Source organism: Musca autumnalis, unplaced genomic scaffold, assembly GCF_047663935.1.
Source record: "Musca autumnalis isolate F117 unplaced genomic scaffold, ASM4766393v1 scaffold_5, whole genome shotgun sequence".
Taxonomy (NCBI): domain Eukaryota; kingdom Metazoa; phylum Arthropoda; class Insecta; order Diptera; family Muscidae; genus Musca; species Musca autumnalis.
The window spans coordinates 72739109-72765794 of record NW_027412088.1 but is presented as its reverse complement, the minus strand read 5'-3'; the positions used below and the strand labels follow the sequence as shown (position 1 = coordinate 72765794).

The following is a 26686-nucleotide window of genomic DNA, read 5'->3' as shown; positions in this document are numbered from 1 at the left end:
ACCAACATTAAACGTGGTGATGGGCTTCGCTTGTCGCAACCAATTCGAATGGTTAATGGAGTTGTAGCTTCAAAGTTATGACAAATATGATGGATTAGCTTTGAATTGAAATGCTCCAAGGATGTAAATTGTGTCTTTAGTTCCAGCGAAATGATTTTAAGCAAAAATGAAGGGTTTGAAATGTTTTGTATTTAAAGTTTAATATTTAAAAAAATCTATAATCGAAAATGAAATATTATAGAGAAAAAAACCTCTTCTTCCCACACTCACCTGTATGGCTGCCCTGGCACCACGACTAATGGCCGGCATTACACTTGTATGTAAAACACATTGTTTCTTTTGCCCGTAGCTCATACCATCGACGAGATAACAATTATCTGGATTTAAATCCAATGGCTCTGAGTAGGGTGGCACCGTGGGACTTGGTGTTGTAACATTGGCCGCCGCCATCATTCCCATTTGCTCGGGGTTTGTTATCATAAAATCTCTACCGCCCGTCGAGGAGGCCATTGTCTCTCGATCTAAAAAAGCACCCGAACCATATTTAGAGGCAAATTTATCATTACTGGCCGTGGAGCGCCCCTGTAGACCACCACCTATGTTACGCCTTTTATGGGTTGATCTTACAAAACGTGAAAGTATTTGTAGATTTTCTTCAGCATTACCACCCGCATCCGCATCACCATTTTTTAAACCTTTTTTTGATTCATTCAGATAGGCTTTAATGGAATCCGGAATTTCAATGGAGACGGCAAAACGTTTGGTATTGTTTATGGTTTGACGATATGGTTCGTAGCGTGGCCAATATTTTTCTTGTTCTCTCAGCAATTGTTCGCGATCCCGTTGCCTTTGTAGCTCTTCACGTTTACGCAGGCGTATACACTTGGGAGCTTCGGGATTACGTACACAGGGTGGTAATTTGGTGGGTTTTGTGGGACGTCTTGTGGTAGTAGTTGTTGTTGTCGTCGTGGTTGTTGTGGTTGTACTGCTTGAGGTGGTTGTTGTTGCCGGCATTCTACGATCCTTGTTTTGATCATTTAGCAGCAAAACCTGTGGTACAATGGCAATTTTATCCTTGGCACTGTTGACAGGCTGCAGAAAGGCCGACAGCGATTCCTCATCATCGTCATTGTGATAGTAACCGCCAAATGGTGGCGAATGTGGAATTTTACTATTTATATTAATTGAAGATTTTCTAGTGGGCGGTAATACTGGTGCTGAATACTGATAAATGGGACGAAATGGTACCTTTGGTGAGACCGTTGTTGTGGTTGTGGTCGTTGTTATGGGTTTACCCTGTTTATCCTTTTGTAAACTAGGAAATACCACAAATTTCGATTGAAAATTACTATCATGTTTGGTGAGATTTTGCAGGAATAAAATATGTTTCTTTAGATCTTCTATGTTGGAGGCAAACTCAGGTGTAGCAGGAGTTGTGGGTTTTCGCGTTGTTGTCGTTGTACTGGGTTTCGCCGTTAGTGCTGATAACATTGAACTGCGAGCCATTGATTGAGCCCATCGTGGATCTGGTTGTGAATTTTTCAATGCCATGGGTACAATAAATTTACGATCTTCATCTGTCAGGCTGGCTGGTAAACCATTTTCATCGGTGTCCTCGTCGAGTAAAATAATTTGTTTTTGATCCATTTCCTCCTGTATGGGATGTAAACGTCGTTGATTTTGCGTCCGATGTTGAGGCATGGTGGTTGTTATTTTCTTAGTCAAATTGGCTTTGACAAACCCCGTCTCAGAATCTCGCAAATCAACGGGTTTTATAAAGGTACCCAATTTTCGTAGACCCTCCTGATGCATTAGTGCCTGTTCGTCTTTGGTAATGTTCAGAGCTATGCTGTTGTTCGCCAACACTTCGAATTCATTGCGAAATTCAATGAAGGGTGATTTAAGGCCGAGGGAGCTGGAAAGAGAAAGAAACACGGGAAGGAAAATTGAGAAGTTAGTGTGATAATCAAAATTTTTAATTTAACAAAATTTTATTGGAATATTCAAATTTAAATTAAGAATTTATTTAAATTATAAAATTTAACAGGTTTACTATTTTCCCTAAATATCCTCGAACAGACAAGTGGAGACTTATATATCAATCAGAACAATCCGAATATAAGTAAGGCTAGTTTTAGGGTAATTGCTTCTTGGCTTAGAAAATTCCAATTGGTGTAGAAAAATTCTTTTTTTTTAAAAAATCAACGTGGTCTAGAATTATTTTTAAAAATGCATGTGGCCTAGAAAAATTATTAAAAGAATTCAAATGTCTTAGGAAAATTCTTTAAAAAATCCACAGTGAATAGAAATATTCTTTAAAAAATCACGTGGCTTAGAAAAAATCTTAAAAAAATCAAGTACCTGAGAAAAATTCTTTAAAAAATCTACCGTGGCTAAAAAATTTCTTTTAAAAAATCCACGTTGACTAGAAAAATTCTTTAAAACATGCGCGTGGTCTAGAATCATTTTTTTTAATCCAAAGTGGCTAGAAAATTCTTTTAAAATTTCCACACTGACTAGAAAAATTCTTTAAAAAATTCACGTGGCTTAGAAAATTTCTTTTAAAAATCCTCATGTCTTAGAAAAATTCTTTAAAATAATCCAAGTGGCTTAGAAAAATTCTTTTAAAAATCCAAGTGTCTTAAAAAAATCTTTAAAATAATCCAAGTGGCTTAGAAAAATTCTATTAAATATCCACGAGGTGTAAAATAAAAATTTAAAAATCCCCGAGGTGTAGAAAAATTCTAGAAAATATCTTAAAAAAATCCAGAAATCAACGGTGACTAGAAAAATTCTTTAATATATCCAAGTGGCTTCAAAAATTCTTTAAAAAATTAACGTGGTGTAGAAAAATTCCTTAAAAAATCCAATCCCAAAATTCTTTAAAAAATTCACGTGGCTTAAGAAAAATTCTTTAAAAAATCCACAGTGACTAAAAAATTCTTTAAAATGATCCAAGTGGCTCAGAAAAATTCTTTTTAAAAATCCACGTTGACTAGAAATTCTTTTAAAAGATCCACACTGACTAGAAAAATTCTTTAAAAAATTCACGTGGCTTAGATTTTTTTTTTTTAAATCCTCATGTCTTAAAAAATTCTTTAAAATAATCTAAGTGACCTAGACAAATTCTTTAAAATATCCACGAGGTGTAAAATAAAAATTTTAAAATCCACGAGGTGTAGAAAAATTCTTTAAAAAATCCATGTGGCTTAGAAAATTCCTTTAAAAAATCCACGAGTTTTAGAAGAATTCTTTAAAAATCCACGAGGTGTAGAAAAAAAATCTTTAAAAAATCCATGTGGCTTTGAAAAATTCTTTAAAAAATCCACGAGCTTTAGAAAAATTCTTTAAAAATCCACGAGGTGTAGAAAAATCCTTTAAAATATCAACGGTGTTCAATTTTTTTTAAATCCACGTGGCCAATTTTTTAGATGCAGGTGGCCTAGAAAAATTCTTTAAAAAATCCACGTGGTCTAGAAAAATTCTTTAAAAAATCCTCGTGGTCTAGAAAAATTCTTTAAAAAATCCACGTGGTCTAGAAAAATTCTTTAAAAGATCCAAGTGGTCTAGAAAAAATCTTTAAAAAATCCACGTGGTCTAGAAAAATTCTTTAAAAAATCCACGTGGTCTAGAAAAATCCTTTAAAAAATCCACGTGGTCTAGAAAAATTCTTTAAAAAATCCACGTGGTCTAGAAAAATTCTTTAAAAAATCCACGTGGTCTAGAAAAATTCTTTAAAAAATCCACGTGGTCTAGAAAAATTCTTTAAAAAATCCACGTGGTCTAGAAAAATTCTTTAAAAAATCCACATGGTCTAGAAAAATTCTTTAAAAAAATCCACGTGGTCTAGAAAAATTCTTTAAAAAATCCACGTGGTCAAGAAAAATTCTTTAAAAAATCCACGTGGTGTAGAAAAATTCTTTAAAAAATCCACGTGGTCTAGAAAAATTCTTTAAAAAATCCACGTGGTGTAGAAAATTCTTTAAAAAATCCACGTGGTCTAGAAAAATTCTTTAAAAAATCCACGTGGTGTAGAAAATTCTTTAAAAAATCCACGTGGTCTAGAAAAATTCTTTAAAAAATCCACGTGGTCTAGAAAAATTCTTTAAAAAATCCACGTGGTCTAGAAAAATTCTTTAAAAAATCCACGTGGTCTAGAAAAATTCTTTAAAAAATCCACGTGGTCTAGAAAAATTCTTTAAAAAATCCACGTGGTGTAGAAAAATTCTTTAAAAAATCTACGTGGTCTAGAAAAATTCTTTAAAAAATCCACGTGGTGTAGAAAAATTCTTTAAAAAATCCACGTGGTCTAGAAAAATTCTTTAAAAAATCCACGTGGTCTAGAAAAATTCTTTAAAAAATCCACGTGGTCTAGAAAAATTCTTTAAAAAATCCACGTGGTCTAGAAAAATTCTTTAAAAAATCCACGTGGTCTAGAAAAATTCTTTAAAAAATCCATGTGGTCTAGAAAAATTCTTTAAAAAATCCACGTGGTCTAGAAAATTCTTTAAAAAATCCACGTGGTCTAGAAAAATTCTTTAAAAAATCCACGTGGTCTAGAAAAATTCTTTAAAAAATCCACGTGGTCTAGAAAAACTCTTTAAAAAATCCACGTGGTCTAGAAAAATTCTTTAAAAAATCCACGTGGTCTAGAAAAATTCTTTAAAAAATCCACGTGGTCTAGAAAAATTCTTTAAAAAATCCACGTGGTCTAGAAAAATTCTTTAAAAACTCAACGAGGTGTAGAATGTTTTTTTAATCAACGTGGTCTATATTTTTAGAAAAATTCTTTAAAATTTCCACGAGGTGTAAAATAAAAATTTTAAAAATTTAAAAATTCTAGAAACAAATCTTTAAAAAATCCAAAAATCAACGGTGACAAGTAAAATTCTTTAAAATAATCCAAGTGGCTTAGAAAAATTCTTTTAAAAATCCACGTGTCTTAGAAAATTCGTTAAAATAATCCAAGCGACTTAGAAAAATTCTTTAAAATATCCACAAGGTGTAAAATAAAAATTTAAAAATCCACGGTGTGTAGAAAAATTCTAGAAAAAAACTTTAAAAAATCCAGAATGACTAGAAAAATTATTTTAAATATCCAAGTGGCTTAAGAAAATTCTTTAAAATATCCAAGTGGCTTAAGAAAATTCTTTAAAAATGCACGTGGTCAAGAAAAATTCTTTAAAAATCCACTAAGTGCAGAAGTTTTTTTTAAATCAACGTAGTCTAGAATTTTTTAAAAGTGCACGTTGTATAGAAAAATTATTTAAAAATCCAAGTGGCGTAGAAAATTATTAAAAAATCCAGATGGCTTAGAAAAATTTTTTAAAAAATCCAAGTGGCCTAGAAAATATCTTTAAATAATCCATGTGGCTTAGAAAATTTCTTTAAAAAATCCACGAGTTTTAGAAAAATCCTTTAAAAATCCTCGATGTGTAGAAAAACTCTTAAAAAACCCACGCGGCCTAGAAAAATTCTTTAAAAATCTTCGTGGCCTAAAAAATCCTTAAAAATCCACGTGGTTTAGAAAATTTCTTTAAAAAATCTAAAAGGTGTAGAAAAATTCTTTAAAAATCTACAAGGTTAAAAAAATTCTTTAAAATATCAACGTGACTTAGACATTTTTTTTTTAATTCACGAGGTGTTCAGTTTTTTTTAAATCCACGTGGCCAATTTTTTTAGATGCAGGTGGCCTAGAAAAAATATTAAAAAAAATTCACGTGGCTTAGACATTTTTTTTAAATTCACGTGGCTTAGGCAATTCTTTAAAACATCAACGTTGACTAAAAATTTTCTTTTAAAAAATCTACGATGACTAGAAAAATTATTTAAAAAATCCAAGTGGCCAAGAAAAATTCTTAAAAAAAATATACGTGGCCAAGAAAAATTATTTAAATAATCCAAGTGTCATAGGAAAATTCTTTAAAAAATCCAAGTGTCTTAGGAAAATTCTTTAAAAAATCCACAGTGACTTGAAAAAATCTTTAAAAAATCACGTGGCCTAGAAAAATTCTTTAAAAATTCTACGTGGCTTACAAAAATTCTTAAAAAATTCCAAGTGGCTTACAAAAATTTTAAAAAAAATCCACAGTGACTTGAAAAATTGTTAAACAAATCACGTGGCTTAGAAAAAATCTTAAACAAATCCAAGTTGACTAAAAATTTTCTTATAAAAAATCCACGTTACCTAGAAAAATTCTTTAAAATTATCCAGGTGGCTTAGTAAAATTCTTTAAAAAATCAACGTGGCCTAGAATAAATCTTTAAGAAATCCACGTGACCTAGAAAAATTATTTCAAAATCCACGAGATGTAGAAAATGTCTTTAAAAATCCACGTGGTGCACATGTGCATAGAAATTATTGCTGATTTTTGTCAAGGGTTGAGTATATCCCAAAGTCCTCTCGATAACATAGATTACTGAATTATATTTTGTAAAAAAATATATTTTTATTTATGACATTTTTTTATTGTTAAAAATAATATGTTCATATTACTTAATTGCATATAGCAAACATCTAACATAGTTGCTTAGTCTTATAGAAACCTTTGTTTAAACCATAAACAAATTTATGGGTTAGTTGGGTCTAGCTCTGGAGCAGGGGCTGGTGCTGGTGCAGGGGCTGGTGCAGGAGCAGCTGCTGCTGCAGCAGCACCATAAATTTCCACCAAACTTTTAATGCCAGAACCTCTCAAACTGGTAAATTTGATTGTAACCTCCGTGGAACCAACACCACCACTGGATATGGCAGCAGTTGCTCCCTTGAATTTCTTTTTATCGGTGATTTTGATGGCATTAATGGTTAAAGGCTCTGCAACGCCCTAATAGGAGAAAAACACACATACACAATAGTTATTTTAGAAAATTCTCAATTAATTAATGAAAATATATCCGCACTTACCACTTGCTGATAGACATAGTCGTGGGTGGTTATAGTACCCAAGAAACCCGATTTAAATACAATTTCCTTGGCCATCAATGTATCTGTGGTTCCAATTGAACCCCACTGATAGTCATTGCCACTGGCTGAACACAACGTTATAATGGCAGCAGCAATGAAGAAAAGGCACACCATAATTTTCACCATTTTGAGGTTTGAGAAATAAAAAAAAAATACTTTTTTTAAAGTGATGCTATTGCTTATGAAGCTATTGTAGAAGTGTATGCCTTTTGGTGCCGAAACATCAATATTTATAGTAAATTTGTGAGTTTTATCTTCTGAAAGTTTAGGTACGTTAGATGACCTAATTTATGGGAAGATATCTTCAAAGACATCATATGCAGCAATGCCATACCCATTGCTAGAATAAATATCATCACAATTTGATGCCTATTACAATTTTTACATGAATTATTATCTTTTTTTAGTTACAAATTGATAACTGATGCATTTTGTAAGTTGACATGTAATGAATGTTGCATTTTAGATATAAGCCATGGGTTCGATGTTGGTTACTTTTAAAAATTCTGTATTACAACATGTTATGGCAGCGCCTTAAATACAATCATATTACAATACAATGTTGGGAATAGAAGCCCTATGAGTCAATATCTGTGGATTTTTTTTTTAATTTTGGAAGACCTAAAGAGACAATAACCATGATCAAAAATTGGGAATTTTTAAAATAATTTTAGACGACCTGAAAGGTAATTTTTTTTAAAGAATTTTGTATGATATGTATGGGTTCATAATCGTGGAATCATTAGGACTTTTGAATGGTCTAAAATGGGTTCATAATGGTAGATTTTTGTTAGGTCATACAAAGCCTAAAAGGGGTTCAAAATCGTGGATTTTTTTTTAACTTTTAGACCATCAAAAATTTGGAATTTTTAAGGAATTTTTAAAGATTTTAGAAGACCTTAAAGAGCTTCTTAATTGTGGAGGGTTTACCTAAAAGAGGCTCATAATTGTGGATTTTTTAAAGATTTTTGGATTACCTAAAGGAGGTTCATAATTGTGGATTTTTTAAAGATTTTTGGATTACCTAAAAGGGGTTCTCAATCGTGGATTTTTTAAGATTTTTGGATTACCTAAAAGGGGTTCACAACCGTAGATTTTAAAAAAATTTTGGATTACCTAAAAGGGGTTCTTAGTTGTGGGTGTTTTTTTAATGATTTTTGGATTACCGAAAAGGGGTTCGTAATCCTGGATTTTTAAAGATTTAAACTTTACTTTAAAGGGGTTTTAGTCGTGGATTTTTTAAAGTCTTTTGGATGGCCTAAAAGGGGTTCAAAATCGTGAATTTTTTTAAGAATTTTAGAAGACCTAAAATGTGTTCAACATCGCAGATTTTTTAAAGGAATTTGGATGACCTAAAAGGGGTTGATAATTGTGGATTTCTTTTTTAAATTTTAGATTACCTATAGGGTTCAACATCGTGGATTTTTTAAAGAATTTCGACGACCTAAAATGTGTTGAAAGTCGTTGACTATTTTTTTTATTTTCGAAAGGGGTTCAAAATTATAAATTTTTTAAGAATTTTGGATGATCTAACAGGGGTTCAAAGTCATGGATTTTTTTTAAAGAATTTTGGACGACCTAAAAAATATTTATAATCGTGGATTTTTAAGACTTTTGAATGATCTAAAAGAGGTTAATTATCTTAAATTTTTTTCAAGAATTTTGGAGACCTGAAAAGGGTTTCCAAATCATGGATTTCCTAAAGACTTTTGGATGATCAAAAGGGGTTCATAATCGTCGATTTTTAAAAGCTTTTGGATATCCTAAAAAGGGTTCATAATCTTGAATAACCTAAAATAGGTTCATAATCTTGGATTTTTTACAGAATTTTGGATGACCTAAAAAAGGTTCATAATCTTGAATTTTTTTACAGAATTTTAGATGGCCTAGAAGGGGTTCAAAATATAGATTTACAGATTTTTCGATTACCTAAAACTGGTTCATAATCGTAGATTTTTAAAGATTTTGGTATGACCCAAAAGCGTTCATAATGGTGGATTTTTTTAAGATTTTTGGATTACCTAAAATAAATTCTTAATCGTGGATTTTTAAAGACTTCTGTAATACCTAAAAAGGATTCATTATCGTGGTTTTTTTAATGATTTTTGGATTACATTGAAGGGGTTCATTATCGTGGATTTTTAAAGATTTTTTGATGATTCATAATCGTGGACTTTTTAAAGATTTTTGATGATTCATACTCGTGGATTTTTTAAAGATTTTTTGATGATTCATAATCGTGGATTTTTAAAAGATTTTTGGATGATTCATAATAGTGGATTTTTTAAAGATTTTTTGATGATTCATGATGGTGGACTTTTTAAAGATTTTTTGATGATTCATAATCGTGGATTTTTTAAAGATTTTTTGATGATTCATAATCGTGGATTTTTTAAGGATTTTTTGATGATTCATAATCGTGAATTTTTTAAAGATTTTTTGATGATTCATAACGTGGATTTTTTAAAGATTGATAATCGTGGATTTTTTAAAGATTTTTTGATGGTTCATAATCGTGGATTTTTTAAAGATTTTTTGATGGTTCATAATCGTGGATTTTTTAAAGATTTTTTTGATAATCGTGAATTTTTTAAAGATTTTTTGATGATTCATAACGTGGATTTTTTAAAGATTTTTTTGATAATCGTGGATTTTTTAAAGATTCTTTGATGATTCATAATCGTAGATTTTTTAAAGATTTTTTGATGATTCATAATCGTGGATTTTTTAAAGATTTTTTTGATAATTGATAATCTTGAATTTTTTTTACAGAATTTTGGATGACTTAAAAGGGGTTCAAAACCATGGACTTTTTAAAGATTTTTGGACGACCTAAAGATGTTCATAATCGTGGATTTTTAAGATTTTTGGACGACCTAAAGATGTTCATAATCGTGGATTTTTAAGACTTTTGATTGACCTAAGAGAGGTTAATTATCTTAATTTTTTGTCAAGAAATGGATCAAAAGGGGTTCATAATCAAAAGGAGTTCATAATCGTCGATTTTTAAAAACTTTTGGATGACCTAAAAAGCGTTCATAATGGTGGATTTTTCAAAGATTTTTGGATGACGTAATTATGAAACCCTTTTCATAATCGTTGATTTTTAAGACTTTTGAATAACCTAAAAGAGGTTCATAATCTTGGATTTTTTACAGAATTTTGGATGACCTAAAAGGTGTTCAAAATATGATTTTTTTTAAAGATTTTTGGACTATCTAAAACGGGTTCATAACCGTAGATTTTTAAAAATTTTGGGATGACATAAAAGGCGTTGATAATGGTGAATTTTTTAAAGGTAAAGGAGTTCATAATCGTGGATTTTTTAAATATTTTTGGGTGACCTATAGAGCTCTACAATCGTGAATTTTTTAAATATTTTTGGGTGACCTATAGAGCTCTACAATCGTGAATTTTTTAAATACTTTTGGATGGTCAAGAGGGGCTCATATTTGTGGATTTTTTTAGAATTTTGGATGACCCTTTTTATGTTCAAAATCATGGATTTTTAATGACTTTTAGATTACCTAAAAGGTGTTCATAATCGTGGATTTTTAAAGAAATTGGATGACCTAAAAGGAGTTCAAAATCGTGGATTTTTTAAAGACTTTTGTGTGACCTAAAATGTGTTTATAATCCTGGATTTTGTAAAGACTTTCGAATGACCAGAAAGGGGTTCATAATCGTGTTTTTTTAAGTTTTGTATAACATAATTGGTGTTCAAAGTCGTGAATTTTTTAACGACTTTTGAATGACTTAAATGGATTCATTATCTTTTTTAAGACTTTTGGATGACCTAAAAGGGTTCTTAATGGTGGATTTTTAAAGACTTTTTGATGACATAAAAGGGGTACATAGTCGTGGATTTTTTTAAGAATTTTGGATGACCAAAAGGGGTTCATAATCGTGGATTTTTTAAAGACTTTTAGATTATCTAAAAGGAGTACATAATCGTGGATTTTAAAAAGACTTTTATATTATCTAAAAGGAGTACATAATCGTGGATTTTTTAAAGACTTTAACCAATATAAACTCCATTGATTTATGTCTTAAGACAAAGGTGGTTATGTGTTATATTATTTAGATTTTTTTTATTATTATTTTATTTTAAACTAGAAACCATACATTCCAAACCGTGGATGTATTTATGTTTGTTCACTCTATTTGCTTTAAGTTTAAGCTTGCTATTAATTCTCCTACATTAGATTCGGTTTTTGTTGGTAAATCTCTCCGAATAGCTTGATGAAAGTGTTATTTGCTTACTCTCTCTGCTCAATACGTTGCTGAGGCTGGTTTTTTGCGGTTTTGTTTTATTGTTTTTTTATAAAACAATAAATGAACTGATAAAAATGTTGTCGCAACAGATGAAAAAAATCACAAAACAAAAATATACTCAACTCAACTCGAGTCAGTCTTAATAAGCCCTAGAAGCAAAAATGTTCGAAAATTCTCGCATTATTTTTATAGTTTTAAATGTTTTGGCATATTACACGCTTACGGTAACAGCGGCAAAAAATGTTGAATCGTCAGCCAGTCATCATGTAACATTTGGGGCACAAAGTCCCCGTGAAGTACATTTGGGAAGGTATACAGCAATGGAAAGATATAAACCGGTGCAAATTGTTGAGGGAGATTTTGTTTACAGGCCAAAGGTAAAGATTTTTACTTTAAAAAAATAATAAATATGTATTTAAATTATGTCTTTCTTTTAGCCCAATGATTTACAATATGGTCGCACCATAACACGCATTGTCATCACCGACCAATATGACAATGGCAACGGTGGCTATGCAACACTGAAAGATGGTGGGCCGAGTACAAATTTTGCCACAATTCATTTTAAATCGCAGCGCAATCATGGCTATAATTTTATTATTGACATTTATGGTATATAAACTGCACAAAAATATAAAACAAATATTTGTTCAAAAAACCCAACCAACAACAATAAAAGTCAACAGTTATTTAATAGCTTCAATTAAAAAGTGATTTTATTGATTCTTTTTTGGTTGTTTGTTTATGACCCGCATTCTGCATAATGTATATTTTAGTTGGCCTTTGACAAATTTATTTAAATTTAATTAACCACAAAAAAGCTGCTGGGGAATACCGTGGCCCAATTAGGTGAAAGAGTTTGTTTTGATAAATGTAATAAATCAGGCCTTTTGAAAAAAATTGAAACCACTAATTGTTATATTTTGATTTAAATAATTATATTTAAATAGCTTATATTAAAAAATAATAAATAAGAAAAAACTAAAAATATACAAAAAAATCTACATATAAAAAATATAAAGTGACATGTTTTCAAACAATTTCCGAGAGAATCACAAAAACGGTATTGTATTTTTTAAAGAGGGAGCAATATATACAAATATTAAAATGGGAATTTTAAGGTTCGGTTTAAGGTTTAAGGTTTACTCTTGCCACTATTAAACCCAAATTTTTGAATTCTTTTGGATGACCTAAAAGGGTTCATAATTGTGGATTTTTAAAGATTTTTGGATTACCTAAATAGGGTTCACAATCGTGGGTTTTTTTTTTTAATTTTTGGATTACCTAAAAAGAGTTCACAATCGTGGTTTTTAAAGAGTTTTGAACAACTTATAGAGGACCACAATCATGGATTTTTTAAAGACTTTTGAATGACCTAAAATAAGTTCTTAATCGTGGATTTTTTACAGACTTTTGTATTACCTAAAAAGGATTCATTATCGTGGATTTTTAAAGATTTTTTGAAGATTCGTTATCGTCGTTTTTTTTAAGATTTTTTTGGTGATTCAATTTGTGGATTTTTTCAAGATTTTTTGGTGATTAAAGATCGTGTATTTTTTAAAGATTTTTTGATGATTCATAATCGTGAATTTTTTAAAGATTTTTTGATGATTCATATTTGGGATTTTTTAAAGATTTTCTGATGATTAATAATCGTCGATTTTTTAAAGATTTTTTGATGATTCTTTATCGTGGATTTTTTAAAGATTTTTTGATGATTCTTTATCGTGGATTTTTTATAGATTTTTTTGATGATTCTTTATCGTGGATTTTTTATAGATTTGATGATCGTGGATATTTTAAAGATTTTTTGATGATTCATAATCGTGGATTTTTTTAAAGATTTTTTGATGATTCATAATCGTTGATTTTTTAAAGTTTTTTGATAGTTAATAATCGTGGTTTTTTAAAGATTTTTTTGATGATTCATAATCGTGGATTTTTAAAGATTTTTTTGATGATTCATAATCGTGGATTTTTAAAGATTTTTTTATGATTCATAATCGTGGATTTTTTAAAGATCTTTTGATGATTCATAAACGTGGATTTTTTAAAGATTTTTTGATGATTCATAAACGTGGATTTTTTAAAGATTCTTTGGTGGTTCATAATCGTGGATTTTTTAAATATTCATAATCGTGGATTTTTTTAAAGATTCATAATCGTGGATTTTTTAAAGATTTTTTGATGATTCGTAATCGTGGATTTTTTTAAAGATTATTTTGATTATTCATAATCGTGGATTTTTTAAAGATTTTTTGATGATTCGTAATCGTGGATTTTTTTAAAGATTATTTTGATTATTCATAATCGTGGATTTTTTAAAGATTTTTTGATGATTCGTAATCGTGGATTTTTTTAAAGATTATTTTGATTATTCATAATCGTGGATTTTTTAAAGATTTTTTGATGATTCGTAATCGTGGATTTTTTTAAAGATTATTTTGATTATTCATAATCGTGGATTTTTTAAAGATTTTTTGATGATTCGTAATCGTGGATTTTTTTAAAGATTATTTTGATTATTCATAATCGTGGATTTTTTAAAGATTTTTTGATGATTCGTAATCGTGGATTTTTTTAAAGATTATTTTGATTATTCATAATCGTGGATTTTTTAAAGATTTTTTGATGATTCGTAATCGTGGATTTTTTTAAAGATTATTTTGATTATTCATAATCGTGGATTTTTTTTAAAGATTATTTTGATTATTCATAATCGTGGATTTTTTTTAAATATTTTTTGGTGATTCATTATCGTGGATTTTTTTATACCCTACACCACTATGTGGTAAGGGGTATTATGTGTTAGTGCATTTGTGTGTAACATACAAAAGGAAGCGAAATAGACCCATAGTTCCTTCTAGGGATATACATAGAATCACTTTCTGAGTCGATTTATGCATGTCCGTCCGTCCGTCCGTCCGTTCGCAACATACAGGTCGCATTTGTTGACCGATTTCGCTGAAAATTGGGGAATACCATTTCTTTAGCCGTCGGAAGATCAAGTTCGAAGATGGGCTATATCGGTCCAAGTTTTGGTATAGCCCCCATATATATTTTCGGCCGATTTCACGTATTTTCTGATGAAATTTGGAATGTGTGACTGAATTTGGTCTAAAAATAAATGTGCCAAATTATATCGAAATCGGTTCAGATTTGGATATAGCTCCCATATATATGTTCGCCCGATTTCACATATGCGATGTACCAATCACGCTATATACGTCCGATTTTAATGAAATTTGGAATGTTTGACTGAATTTGGTATAGAAATAAGTGTGCCAAATTATATAGAAATCGGTTCAGATTTGGATATAGCTCCCATATATATTTTCGGCCGATTTCACGTATTTTCTGTACCAAACACGCTATATATTTCCGATTTCGATGAAATTTGGAATGTGTGACTGAATTCAGTCTAGAAATAAACGTGCCAAATTATATCGAAATCGGTTCAGATTTGGATATAGCACCCATATATATTTTCGGCCGATTTCGCGTATTTGCTGCTCCAAACACGCTATATAAGTCGGATTTCAATGATATTTGGAATGTGTGACTGAATTCGGTCTGGAAATAAATGTGCCAAATTATATCAAAATAGGTTTAGATCTGGATATAGCTCCGATTTATATTTTACATATTCACAGTGGTGTAGGGTATCATATAGTCGGCCCCGCCCGACTTTGATCCTTTCCTTACTGGTTTTAAATATTTTTTGGTGATTCATTATCGTGGATTTTTTTTTAAATATTTTTTTGGTGATTCATTATCGTGGATTTTTAAAGGGTTTTTGCTGGTTCATAATCGTGGATTATTTTAAAATTTTTATGATTCATAATCGTGGATTTTTAAAGATTGTTTGATGACTAATAATCGTGGATTTTTTAAAGATTTTTTAATGACTAATAATCGTGGATTTTTTTAACATTTTTGATGATTCATAATGGTGGATTTTTAAAGATTTTTTGATGACTAATAATCGTGGATTTTTTAAAGATTTTTTGATGGTTCATAATCGTGGATTTTTTAAAGATTTTTTGATGGTTCATAATCGTGGATTTTTTAAAGATTTTTTGATGGTTCATAATCGTGGATTTTTTAAAGATTTTTTGATGGTTCATAATCGTGGATTTTTTAAAGATTTTTTGATGGTTCATAATCGTGGATTTTTTAAAGATTTTTTGATGGTTCATAATCGTTTATTTTTTAAAGATTTTTTGATGGTTCATAATCGTGGATTTTTTAAAGATTTTTTGATGGTTCATAATCGTGGATTTTTTAAAGATTTTTTGATGGTTCATAATCGTGGATTTTTTAAAGATTTTTTGATGGTTCATAATCGTGGATTTTTTAAAGATTTTTTGATGGTTCATAATCGTGGATTTTTTAAAGATTTTTTGATGGTTCATAATCGTGGATTTTTTAAAGATATTTTGATGGTTCATAATCGTGGATTTTTTAAAGATTTTTTGATGGTTCATAATCGTGGATTTTTTAAAGATTTTTTGATGGTTCATAATCGTGGATTTTTTAAAGATTTTTTGATGGTTCATAATCGTGGATTTTTTAAAGATTTTTTGATGGTTCATAATCGTGGATTTTTTAAAGATTTTTTGATGGTTCATAATCGTGGATTTTTTAAAGATTTTTTGATGGTTCATAATCGTGGATTTTTTAAAGATTTTTTGATGGTTCATAATCGTGGATTTTTTAAAGATTTTTTGATGGTTCATAATCGTGGATTTTTTAAAGATTTTTTGATGGTTCATAATCGTGGATTTTTTAAAGATTTTTTGATGGTTCATAATCGTGGATTTTTTAAAGATTTTTTGATGGTTCATAATCGTCGATTTTTTAAAGATTTTTTTTTTGATAATTCATAATCGTGGATTTTTTAAAGATTTTTTGATGATTCATAATCTTGGATTTTTAAAAGATTTTTTGATGATTGATAATCGAGGATTTTTTAAAGATTTTTTGATGATTCATAATCGTGGATTTTTTAAAGATTTTTTGATGATTGATAATCGTGGATTTTTTGAAGATTTTTTGATGATTCATAATCGTGGATTTTTTAAAGATTGTTTGATGATTCATAATCGTGGATTTTTTAAAGATTTTTTATGATTCATAATCGTGGATTTTTTAAAGATTTTTTATGATTCATAATCGTGGATTTTTTAAAGAATTTTATGATTCATAATCGTGGATTTTTTAAAGATTTTTTGATGATTCATAATCGTGGATTTTTTAAAGATTTTTTGATGATTCATGATCGTGAATTTTTTAAAGATTTTTTGATGATTCATAATCGTGAATTTTTTAAAGATTTGTTGATGACTAATAATCGTGGATTTTTTAAAGATTTTTTGATGACTAATAATCATGGATTTTTTAAAGATTTTTTGATGGTTCATAATCGTGGATTTTTAAAGATTTTTGTATGACCTAAAAGGGGTTCATAATTGCGATTTTTTAAAGAGTTTTGTGTGACCTAAAAGGGGTTCATAATTGCGATTTTTTAAAGAGTTTTGTGTGACCTAAAAGGGGTTCATAATTACGATTTTTTAAAAATTTTTGTGTGACCTAAAAGGGGCTCATAATTGCGGATTTTTAATGATTTTTGGATTACATCATAAAGTTTTTAATGATTTTAGTATTACAGCGTGGATTTTGTAAAGATTTTTGGATGACCTATATGTGGTTCATAATCTGTTTTATTTTTTTAGATTTTGGGATTTAAGTTGTCAATTTTTTAAAGAATTTTGGATGACTTAAAAGAGATTTTTTAAGGACCTTTGGATGAGAAAGAAATTTTGGGTCTTTAGGAGGATGTCGAGGGGGAATAATCGTGATTTTGTGAGGACCTGATGGGGACGATAAACGTGGATTTGTAAAGAATCTTAGAAGACCCAAAGGGGACTAAAGGCAAGAATATTTGGATCTTCGCAAATTTAAGAACATATTTTATATTACATTTTCGAAAGACCCTCTGTGTTTCCGTTGCTATAAGGAGATAATTTTTTCGTTGAATTCGGATTCAAACTCTTGCGTTTGTTGTTCCAGATCATGTCGCCTTCATTTCGGACTCTGTATTATTAACCTGGAGGTTGATGCCCCCTAGCTTAAGGGTCAACATTTTCGGCAATCGTCAGATCACCTTCAAAATTTGTATAATGAAATTATTCCAAAGAAACTTGGACAGTGGTTCTTTGAACTCACGATAATACGAAATTGACGAATTACTGAACATGACAAAGAATTGGAAAAAATGTCATTCGAAACGATGAAATACCTGATTCCAGGCAGGACACAAAATGTTCCAATATATGCAGTCAGAATATACCCCATTAAATGCATGACGAAAAAACTTGGGACAATTTAAATTAGTTAGTCGATACCGCGATCTCTCTCAATGGGTTTGTGGATTATATCATTGATATGCTTGTCCTTACCATTTGTAGGGGATATTCGTGCAGATAAGATTTATTATAATCCATTATAAAAATCACTTAGTGCTAAATAACTCAAATTGAATTACATTTATTTCGATTCGACTGTAGTTATTACAAAAAAATCTTTGAATTCCAAAGCATACATTAAGGCGGCACTACTAAAATGCCATTTAATTGAAGATGTACACAGGGTGACCCAACTGAAAAAGAAAAAATAAAGAATTCAAATAAAAATTCCCCCTCAGTTATGGAGCTATTTTCATATACGCTGTAGTTTATTTACACAAGAGTCTGGTTAACACAAAACAGAACCTTTTTTTTATTTTGTATTGATAAGAAACTACCATTCTGATGAATGGAGTTGGGAAAAGTAAACATGACTCACACCTTGAAGATAGACGCGAGAGAGAAGTAGATAACAGTGAACAATTGCAATACGATAAGTAGACGGCGCGATATATTCCAGATGCTAGTCATATAAAAATAAGTAGTGCGATATTAACGGCAACAATTTTACAATAGGAAGAAAACAATACACCTGTGCGGAAGATAACGGAATATAAAATATTATTAAGAATATTGTAAATTTCCATCAAACCATGAAACCTGCAGTGTTAGTGACATTTCTAGTAGCTTCTGTTCTGGCTACCAGTGTTGTATTGGTGTCTGGTGTTAATATTACCTGGGGTTATATTGGACCATATGATCGTATTATTGCCCGAGATTATGTACAGCATGATGCCAATTGGTTTACCAAACACAAGGAAATTGTGAATTATCCACCAAAGGTGGGCGGGAGTTGTTGTGCATAACAGGAAATTTCCTAAAATATAATATTTATAATTTGTTTTTATTTTTTAGGGTCATCAAAGTTTCAGAGTGTTGTCAGCTATACGTGTTTTGGATTTGGGTGGCAAAAAGAATTTCGGTTATGCCACACTCTTGCGGGGAGGACCTGGTTTCTTTAACAGTACCATTGAAGTAAGATCACAGGCACGTAAACCCTTGAATATGACCATCGAATATTTTTCAAGATTCTAAATTGAAATGTGAAATGTGATTTAAACTAATAATTTCTGAAAACAAAAAGTCTCAATAAATTTAAATCGAAATCTAATGTTGTGTTTGAAAATAAAAATTGTGTTATTAAATATGAAACGGGACTTGTTTCTTCAAACAAAATTTCAAACATCGAGCAATCACAACCAACCATATTTATATAGAAAAAAACTTAAAAAATCGGCTTATTTAAAAAAGAAATACTAAAAATTTAAAAAAAAAAATATTCAAACATTTCGACAAAAAGGGAATATGAAATAACTCTGACCTTGTCATCTCCAGCTTAACTTAACAGTCACCCTTAGGTTGTGTTTAAATTACCACTCATTATCATGATAACTTTTCCAAATTGATTTATAATAAAATATGTATATTTTGATACATACATCATTTTATCACAATAAAACTGTTCTAGCCTAACTGACGTTTTAAACTAAAAAATCTTAAATTCCGTTTCATTTTATTTGGGTATTTTTTTAAATAATGTTTTTCTAATAAGTTTTTTTTTTGTGTGCAAATTGTTATCGCTGCTAATTTCTTTTCTAGGTTACAAACAAAATAAACTAAAACACATTTTACCAACAGCAAAATAAAAAATAAAACGTTATGCAAATTTCTATTTACATATTTGTGGGCAGTATCCACTTAAATGAGGAAAAAATATACAATACACTGAAGGCATTATCAGATAATTAAAACTAAACTAAACTAAAAAAAAAAAAACAAAAACAAAAAAACTTATTTTGAATGTGGACAAACTAATAAAACAAGAACAATATAAAGTTCCTAGAATGCCAGCAAAAATATATTACTAAATAAATAGGGAGGGAAGTAACAAAAACAATAGAAAACAAGTAAAAAAGCATTAAGTTCGGCCGGGCCGAACTTTTCATACCCTCCACCATAAAATATTCTGAACTAAAATGGAATAATTACTTTTCATTCCTGTCCCCAACTTTAAGTGGGTACGTTAAAATGTCAGATAATGTTTATGTACATTTATGCTTCATTCGGGAGGCCCTTTTTATGGTGCCTATATCTAACTATGTATGTTGACAATTTTTGGTGGGCCAGAAATTGGGAGGTCTGTTATATAGGGGTTATAATAAAACATGGGCCTATGTTGACAGTTTTTGATGGGAGCCTTTAATGTCAAATAACTCCTAATTCGGTTAAAAAATTTAGCTAGAATCTTCAAAATATCGAAAATCGGTACATAACGTGGGAACTTCAAATGTCATTAACAGCTAGTTCGGAGGTATCTGGGCTATACGAAAATATGAACTTAAATGAACCGTTAAATGGGGGCTATACAAAAACGTGGACCTATGTCCACAAGTTTTGTCATATAAGTTTATTGACATTTAAGAACTTTAAATGTCAGATTATAGCTACATCGGTCTGAAAATGTAGCTACAAACGTCAAAACACCGCAAATCGGGGGTACCGTTATATGGGGGCTATATATAAGTTTATTGACACTCAAGAACCCTAAGTGTCAAAATATAGCTAAATCGGTCTGAAAATGTAGTTAAAACTGTCAAAATACCGTAAATCGGGGGGTACCGTTATATGGGGGCTATACCGAAACGTGGACCTATGTCCACAACTTTCGTTATATAAGTTTATTGACATTTAAGAACACTAAATGTCAAATTATAGCTACATCGGTCTGAAAATGTAGCTAAAAACGTCAAAATACCGCAAATCGGAGGGTACCGTTATATGGGGGCTATACCAAAACGTGGACCTATGTCTACAACTTTTGTTATATAAGTTTATTGACACTTAAGAACCCTAAATGTCAAATTATAGCTATATCGGTCTGAAAATGTAGCTAAAAACATCAAAACACCGTAAATCGGGGGGCACCGTTATATGGGGGCTATACCAAAACGGGGACCTATGTCCACAAGTTTTGTTATATATGTTTATTGACACTTAAGAACCCTAAATGTCAAATTATAGCCAAATCGGTCTGAAAATGTAGCTGAAAACGTCAAAATACCGTAAATGGGGGGTACCGTTATATGGGGGCTATACCAAAACGTGGACCGATATATACCATCTTCGAACTTGATCTTCCGACGGCTAAAAAAATGGTATTCCCCAGTTTTCAGCGAAATCGGTCAACAAATGCGACCTGTATGTTGCGAACGGACGGACGGACGGACGGACGGACATGCATAAATCGACTCAGAAAGTGATTATATGTATATCCCTAGAAGGAACTATGGGTCTATCTCGCTTCCTTTTGTATGTTACATACAAATGCACTAACACATAATACCCCTTACCACATAGTGGTGTAGGGTATAAAAATGAAACATGTTGTGGAATAAGGTAAATAAAATGAGTTTACGCAAATAAATACTCAAATAATCAATATTTCCGTCATTAATGACTACAAATTTAAACTTCTGTTCATAGATCTTGAGATAGTTTTCGAGTCTGTAAAGTGACAAGAAATAGGCGAGGTGTTTAAAGAAAAAAAATATCAATGGAGATTTTATCAGATAAAGAGAAGCTCTAACAGATTCAATGGAAATCTTTGATCTGAATGTTTTAGCTCATTATAATTTATAAGGTAACAAGTGATTTGTTCCAGAACATGCAAGAATTTACTATTTTTTACTATTCGTTTTCTGAAATAGCAATTGCAGTTTTTTCTACGTCTTTTACTTTGTTTTGAGTAAAATTTTCGTGTCCAAACACTTATTTTATTTATTTTTGGTGTAATAATCTTTTTATGTTGGGAAGTCAAATTTCAATCGGCAACTTAATAAGCGTTTTTTCGAAAATGAATTTTTTGAGATGTGACACTCACTCTTTGCGTAAATGAGGGATATGGTGTTGTTACCAAAATATTGATAAACCGATTTGGTCCAAAATTTGGCTTTCGTCATACTTTGTCCAAACTTCTAAAATGGCCCATATTGGTCCTCTCCGTTGGCCGTTTTCTGTGTAAAGAATTTCTCTCCAATGTAAAACTGAAATTCAAAGTAACACCCACTTCAGTTGGAAAATATAGCAAAACCCTACAAAATAACTCACATCGGACGGTATAGTCAAAGACATAAATACAACAAGATAAGACATTTTGTTTGCTATCATTCTTCAGTGAATGGTTTTTGAATTTAACATAATGTTATATCACGATATGGGGATATAACATTTTTTTCTTTTATACATTTTTACGTATTTAACCGAATTTACCGATCCATTTGACATAGAATTATTCTTGAATAGATCCTTGAATTCATAAATTTCGTTTCTGATACCATTACATGAAATGTTCCTCCTTGGTTGCGATTTTGAATTAACTGCAACCTGTTAAGGGTAATGTTTCTATACAAAGTTTCGTAAACATTTTTTTGTTGCATGCATTTTGTCAGGTCTTTATTACTTTATGTCTTTGGTATAGTTATACGGTGCTTTTGGCAAAACATACACCTAGATTCACAATTTTCTGTTTAGCTAAATTATCACAATGTCGGTTCGAAAATGTGACAAAAACCTTCGAAATACGTTAAACTTAATAAAATCTCCAAAATACCGAAAATCGGGAGGTACAGTTCCATTGGGGCTACATCAAAACGTGGGCGGACCTATACCCAAAATGCTCTGAGGATATGTTGGATTTTCCTACTGAGGACTAAATACAAAATTTCAGCAATATCGGTTGAATAATGTGACTGAAACTTTCAAAATACCAAAATCGTCCTATGGGGGCTATATCAAAACGTGGACCTATACCGGCAATTCTCTTCAGAAATATTTTATACCCCTATAGAAAACTAAATACCAACATTAAGCTATTTCGGTTCGGTAATCGGGAGGTACCGTTCCATGAGGGCTAAATCAGTAATTTTATGAAACAAGTAAGAAAGTATCGGTCAGCTGTGCCGACAGAGATATACCCTCAGCGTCCGACCCAAAGAAAAGAAGCAAACACAATACTTCTGACTTCTAAATGGGGTTGTTTTGAGTTTTTGAGCCAAATTTTCAGGATGTATGGATTTGCTCCCCAAACAAGTAAAAAAGTATTAGTCAGCTTTGCCGACAGAGATATACCGTCAGCCTATGTGAATTAGAACTTTCGTCTACGGACAGATCCAATGTATTTAGGGTCTTTTCAGATTTTTGTGGCTCTTCTTGGACATTTGAACTTTCCGACAAAAATGTGGATTAGGATTAAAGTTCAAAGGTTTTGCGGAGGAGGGAATGGACCGAGATAGGGCATTACGGAACTGGATCTTATTTTGAGAGTCATATCTTTTCATTTCAGTGGGTTATCGTACACCTGTTAGACCAGTATGCCAGGAAGCATGGACTTGTCCACGAAAAACATATATGGCTGTAAACAGGACCACAAAAAACATCATCGGTATAAATTTGCAAAGGATCTCCGAACAGACCCTAAACTTTTGTGGGGGAGGTATCCTAAGGAGAGGACCGATATGGGCCATTTTAGAAGTTAAAATAAGTTTGGACAAAGTATGACGAAAGCCAAATTTTGGACCAAATCGGTTTATCAGTTCGAGAGTTATCTTGCTATCCAGCTACTACATATGGTGCCATAGGGGTTTTTTACAACTTTCGGGCTGTTTTCCAAAGAAATATGGACTTGCCCCTGAAAAAGCATTTACCGTCGTCATTGAGGCAGCGAATCCAAGTTGTTTCAACAGAAATCAAAGTGATTCGAGAGCAGATCTTAAAGTGAATTTATCCAAAATTTTGTGTGGGAGGTACCCGAATAAGTGGACAAATATAGTCCATATTCAAACCTGATATACATATGGACCAAATCGGCCACTCCCTTCAAGAGTTATCGTGCGCACAAATTTTCCGAACATTTTTGAATTTTTGTGGGGGAGGTACTTGAATGTGTGGACCAATATGGCTTATCTTCGAACTTATACTAAGTTTGGACAAAATATTACAAAGGCCAAATTTTTAACCGAGTTGGCAGATCCGTTCAAGAGTTATCTTGCGCTCTAACCAATAAACACGGTGTCATAGAGCTTTGTTTGCACTTTTCAGGCCATTTATTTGTTCAGGAAGTATGGACTTGCCCCAGATGAAACTTGAACCGTGATATGGGGGCGGTAAATACAAGTTGTTGCAACAAAAATAAAAAGGATTAGAGAGCAGGTCTTAAACTGAACTTTTCCGAACTTTTGTGGGGGAGGTACCTGAAGGAGTGGACCAATATGGCTTATCTTCGAACTTATACTAACTTTGGACATAATATTATGAAGTCAAAATTTTGGAACGAATCGGTAGATCCGTTCGAGGGTTATCGTACGCTCCAACCACTACACACGGTGTCAGAGCGGGTTTTTTTGCACCTTTCAGGCTATTTTCTCAGGAAGTATGGACTTGCTCCTGATGAAACTTGTACCGCCACAATGGGCGCAGCAAATATAACCCGTTACAACAAAAATCAAAGCGATTCGAGAGCTGATCCTAAACTGAACTTTCCCGAAATTTTTTGTGGGAGTTTCCCGAAGGAATTGACCGATCTGGATGAAATTTTACGATGTGTAAAGTATGGACCAAATCGGTTAATCCCTTCAAGAGTTATCGTGCACACAAATTTTCCGAACACTTTCGAACTTTTGTGGGGGAGTTACCGGAAGGAGTGGACCGATATAACCCATCTGCGAACTTAAACTAAGTTTGGACAAAATATTGCGAAAGCCAAATTTTGGACCGAATCGGTTGATCCGTTCGAGAGTTATCGTGCGCTCCAGCCGGCCAGACAGACAGACGGACGGACATGGCTAAATCAACTCCAAATTGTTTAAAACGGATTTCAACGAGGTCTAAAACTATTATTTCGATGAGGCACATTTTGCCAGTATGAAAGTGTATATACCCTCGTTAGCATAAATACTGAGGGTATAAAAAAATCATTGTGAATTTTATGTAATATCGAAATTTTAAACGCGGTTTTCTCGAAATGGCTTTTTTGAAAGCGGTGCCCACAGCAGCTCGAAAACGGATGATCCGATCTTCATATGTTTTTGTGAGATTATTATAAACATAAAAAGCTTGTCCTTAAGCGAAACGCTTTTTAAATAAAAATTAAAAAAAAAACTATCATATTTTATTTAAAATCGAAATTTCGACTTTAAGAGTTCACATTTTTTAAGTTCTTAACACAAAAACATATGCTGATCAGTATAGTAAAATTAGTGTTTCGTAGGCGGCCATTAGTCAGAATACTGTGCAATATTTTCCAAAAAAAAAATCCAAAAAAAATTTCTGATGCAAACAAAATCTTCTAAAAATATTTGGTGGGATATCTTTTCATAAATTTATGAAAAATGTATTTTTTCGTGCTCAATAAGTGAGATTTGGTAAATGTGATGAAATTTGGTCTGGAAAAAAAATCGCTGAATTATATTGATAGTGTAGGGTATTATATAATTCGCTACTCCACGACTTTGATCCTTTCCTTAGTGAAAAATACGATAATTTGATATAATCTTTCCATATGTATTTGTGGAGGTACATATTTGCAATAACAAGCTAAGTAAGTTGAGCTTTTACGGATAACTAAGCGCTAGAAATGATATTTATTTAGTTCCAGCACCAATCATAAGCCGAACTAGTGCAAAGTTGTCGCCTATGCGTTTTGTGGGGATATTTGGAATAAATAATTGAGTAAGTTGGGCTCTGTAGTATAACTAAGCGCTAGCTATGAAATTTAGTTAGTTCCAGCACTAGTCATAAACCGAACTAATACAAAATTATCGCTTATGCATTTTGTGGAGATATTTGCATTGAATAGTTGAGTAAATTTAGCTTTGTCAGATAACTGAGCAATTAAATTTTATTTAGTTCCAGTATTAGCCATAAGGCTCACTAGTACAAACTTGTTGCCTACGAAATTTGTGGGGTTGCTTGGAATAAATTGTTGAGTATATATAAAAAGTTGAGTTTGTCGTATAACTAAGCGATAGCATTGACATTTTGTTAGTTGCACAAAATTTTCAAATGTAATTCGAAGAATTTCAATTGTAATTTGATTATTTCATTTGAAATTCGAAACATTTCACTTGTAATTTGAGAATTCCAATTGAATTTCGAATTATTTCATTTATAATTTGAATTTTTTCATTTGTAATTCGAATTATTATTTTTTCATTTGTAAATTCAATTTTTTAATTTGTAAATCGAAGTTTTTTTCATTTGCACTTTCAAATCGTCGATCGTCAACAAAAATTAAAAAATTCAAATTACAAATAGAAAAATTCGAATTACAAATGTAAAAATTCAAATTACAAATGGAATAAGTCGAATTTAAAAAGAATTTAAAATTCAAATTATAAATGAAATTATTCGAATTACAAATGAAAAATTCAAATTATAAATGAAATTATTCGAATTAAATGGAATTCTCAAATTACAAATGAAATAATTCTTAAAATACAAGTGCAATGTTTCGAATTACAACTGAAATTATTCGAATTACATGTGAAAATGGTGTAGTAGGGGTTTCCGAGTAGGAGCAATTTTGCTGGATTTGGAGACTGAGTCAAAAGAAAAAAAATGCGATAAGGTAATGGTTTATATAAAAGTTTTGAAATGGGGTGTTATATTCGAACGAATGTTCTTTTTGATGAACACCTTCGGAAACAGCCAACATATAGAAAATAAACAATAACTCCAGGGTCGGAGACGAACTAAAAATAGCTCGACTATGCCGAACTAATGCAAAATTGTCCTCTATGATAACTTTTTAATCCCAAATAAACAAAAATAATAAGTTTTTTGCTGATAACACTGCGAACACAAATTTTGGGGCAGAGATAATTCCTTTTGGAGATGAAAGCCCTTGGTGAGTATATAAGAATCCCAAAGGACAGATCCGCCGTGAGTCGAACTTCCGCGTTATGGCGTGATGAAGTTTTTGCTAGAC

General features: G+C 31.2%; 4 protein-coding genes and 1 long non-coding RNA gene across 5 annotated transcripts in view; 2 read left to right on the top strand and 3 right to left on the bottom strand.

The window, feature by feature from the left end:
- The window catches only part of Wnt5 (Wnt oncogene analog 5), a 649366-nt gene that overhangs the window by 178002 nt on the left and 444678 nt on the right, over nt 1-26686 (bottom strand). The window contains exon 5 of the mRNA XM_073990191.1: nt 271-1915. Coding sequence (XP_073846292.1) covers nt 271-1915 — 1645 coding nt within the window. The remainder of the gene's footprint in view (nt 1-270; nt 1916-26686) is intronic.
- LOC141405987 (uncharacterized) lies at nt 6570-7087 on the bottom strand. The gene is made up of 2 exons (XM_073990955.1): nt 6902-7087; nt 6570-6821 (listed from the first exon to the last, which is right to left on the bottom strand). Exons 1-2 carry the CDS (start codon nt 7085-7087, stop codon nt 6570-6572), a joined length of 438 nt encoding a protein of 145 aa, XP_073847056.1.
- Nucleotides 11359-11946, top strand: LOC141405439 (probable salivary secreted peptide). The gene is made up of 2 exons (XM_073989740.1): nt 11359-11613; nt 11674-11946. Exons 1-2 carry the CDS (start codon nt 11398-11400, stop codon nt 11854-11856), a joined length of 399 nt encoding a protein of 132 aa, XP_073845841.1. The 5' UTR covers nt 11359-11397; the 3' UTR covers nt 11857-11946.
- On the bottom strand, nt 17762-18219 carry LOC141405624 (uncharacterized). The gene is made up of 2 exons (XR_012413243.1): nt 18085-18219; nt 17762-17897 (listed from the first exon to the last, which is right to left on the bottom strand). It is a non-coding gene; the product is annotated as an uncharacterized lncRNA (long non-coding RNA).
- On the top strand, nt 18048-18814 carry LOC141405623 (probable salivary secreted peptide). Its single transcript, XM_073990193.1, has 2 exons — nt 18048-18485; nt 18559-18814. The coding sequence occupies exons 1-2, from the start codon at nt 18297-18299 to the stop codon at nt 18736-18738; spliced, it is 369 nt and encodes a 122-aa protein (XP_073846294.1). The 5' UTR covers nt 18048-18296; the 3' UTR covers nt 18739-18814.

Coding starts and splice junctions, on each gene's coding strand:
- LOC141405623 (XM_073990193.1), top strand. CDS start 18,297: ATGAAACCTGCAGTGTTAGTGACATTTCTAGTAGCTTCTGTTCTGGCT. Junction 18,486..18,558: donor TTGTGAATTATCCACCAAAG/GTGGGCGGGAGT, acceptor TTTATTTTTTAG/GGTCATCAAAGTTTCAGAGT.
- LOC141405987 (XM_073990955.1), bottom strand. CDS start 7,087: ATGGTGAAAATTATGGTGTGCCTTTTCTTCATTGCTGCTGCCATTATA. Junction 6,822..6,901: donor ACTATGTCTATCAGCAAGTG/GTAAGTGCGGAT, acceptor TTCTCCTATTAG/GGCGTTGCAGAGCCTTTAAC.
- LOC141405439 (XM_073989740.1), top strand. CDS start 11,398: ATGTTCGAAAATTCTCGCATTATTTTTATAGTTTTAAATGTTTTGGCA. Junction 11,614..11,673: donor ATTTTGTTTACAGGCCAAAG/GTAAAGATTTTT, acceptor TCTTTCTTTTAG/CCCAATGATTTACAATATGG.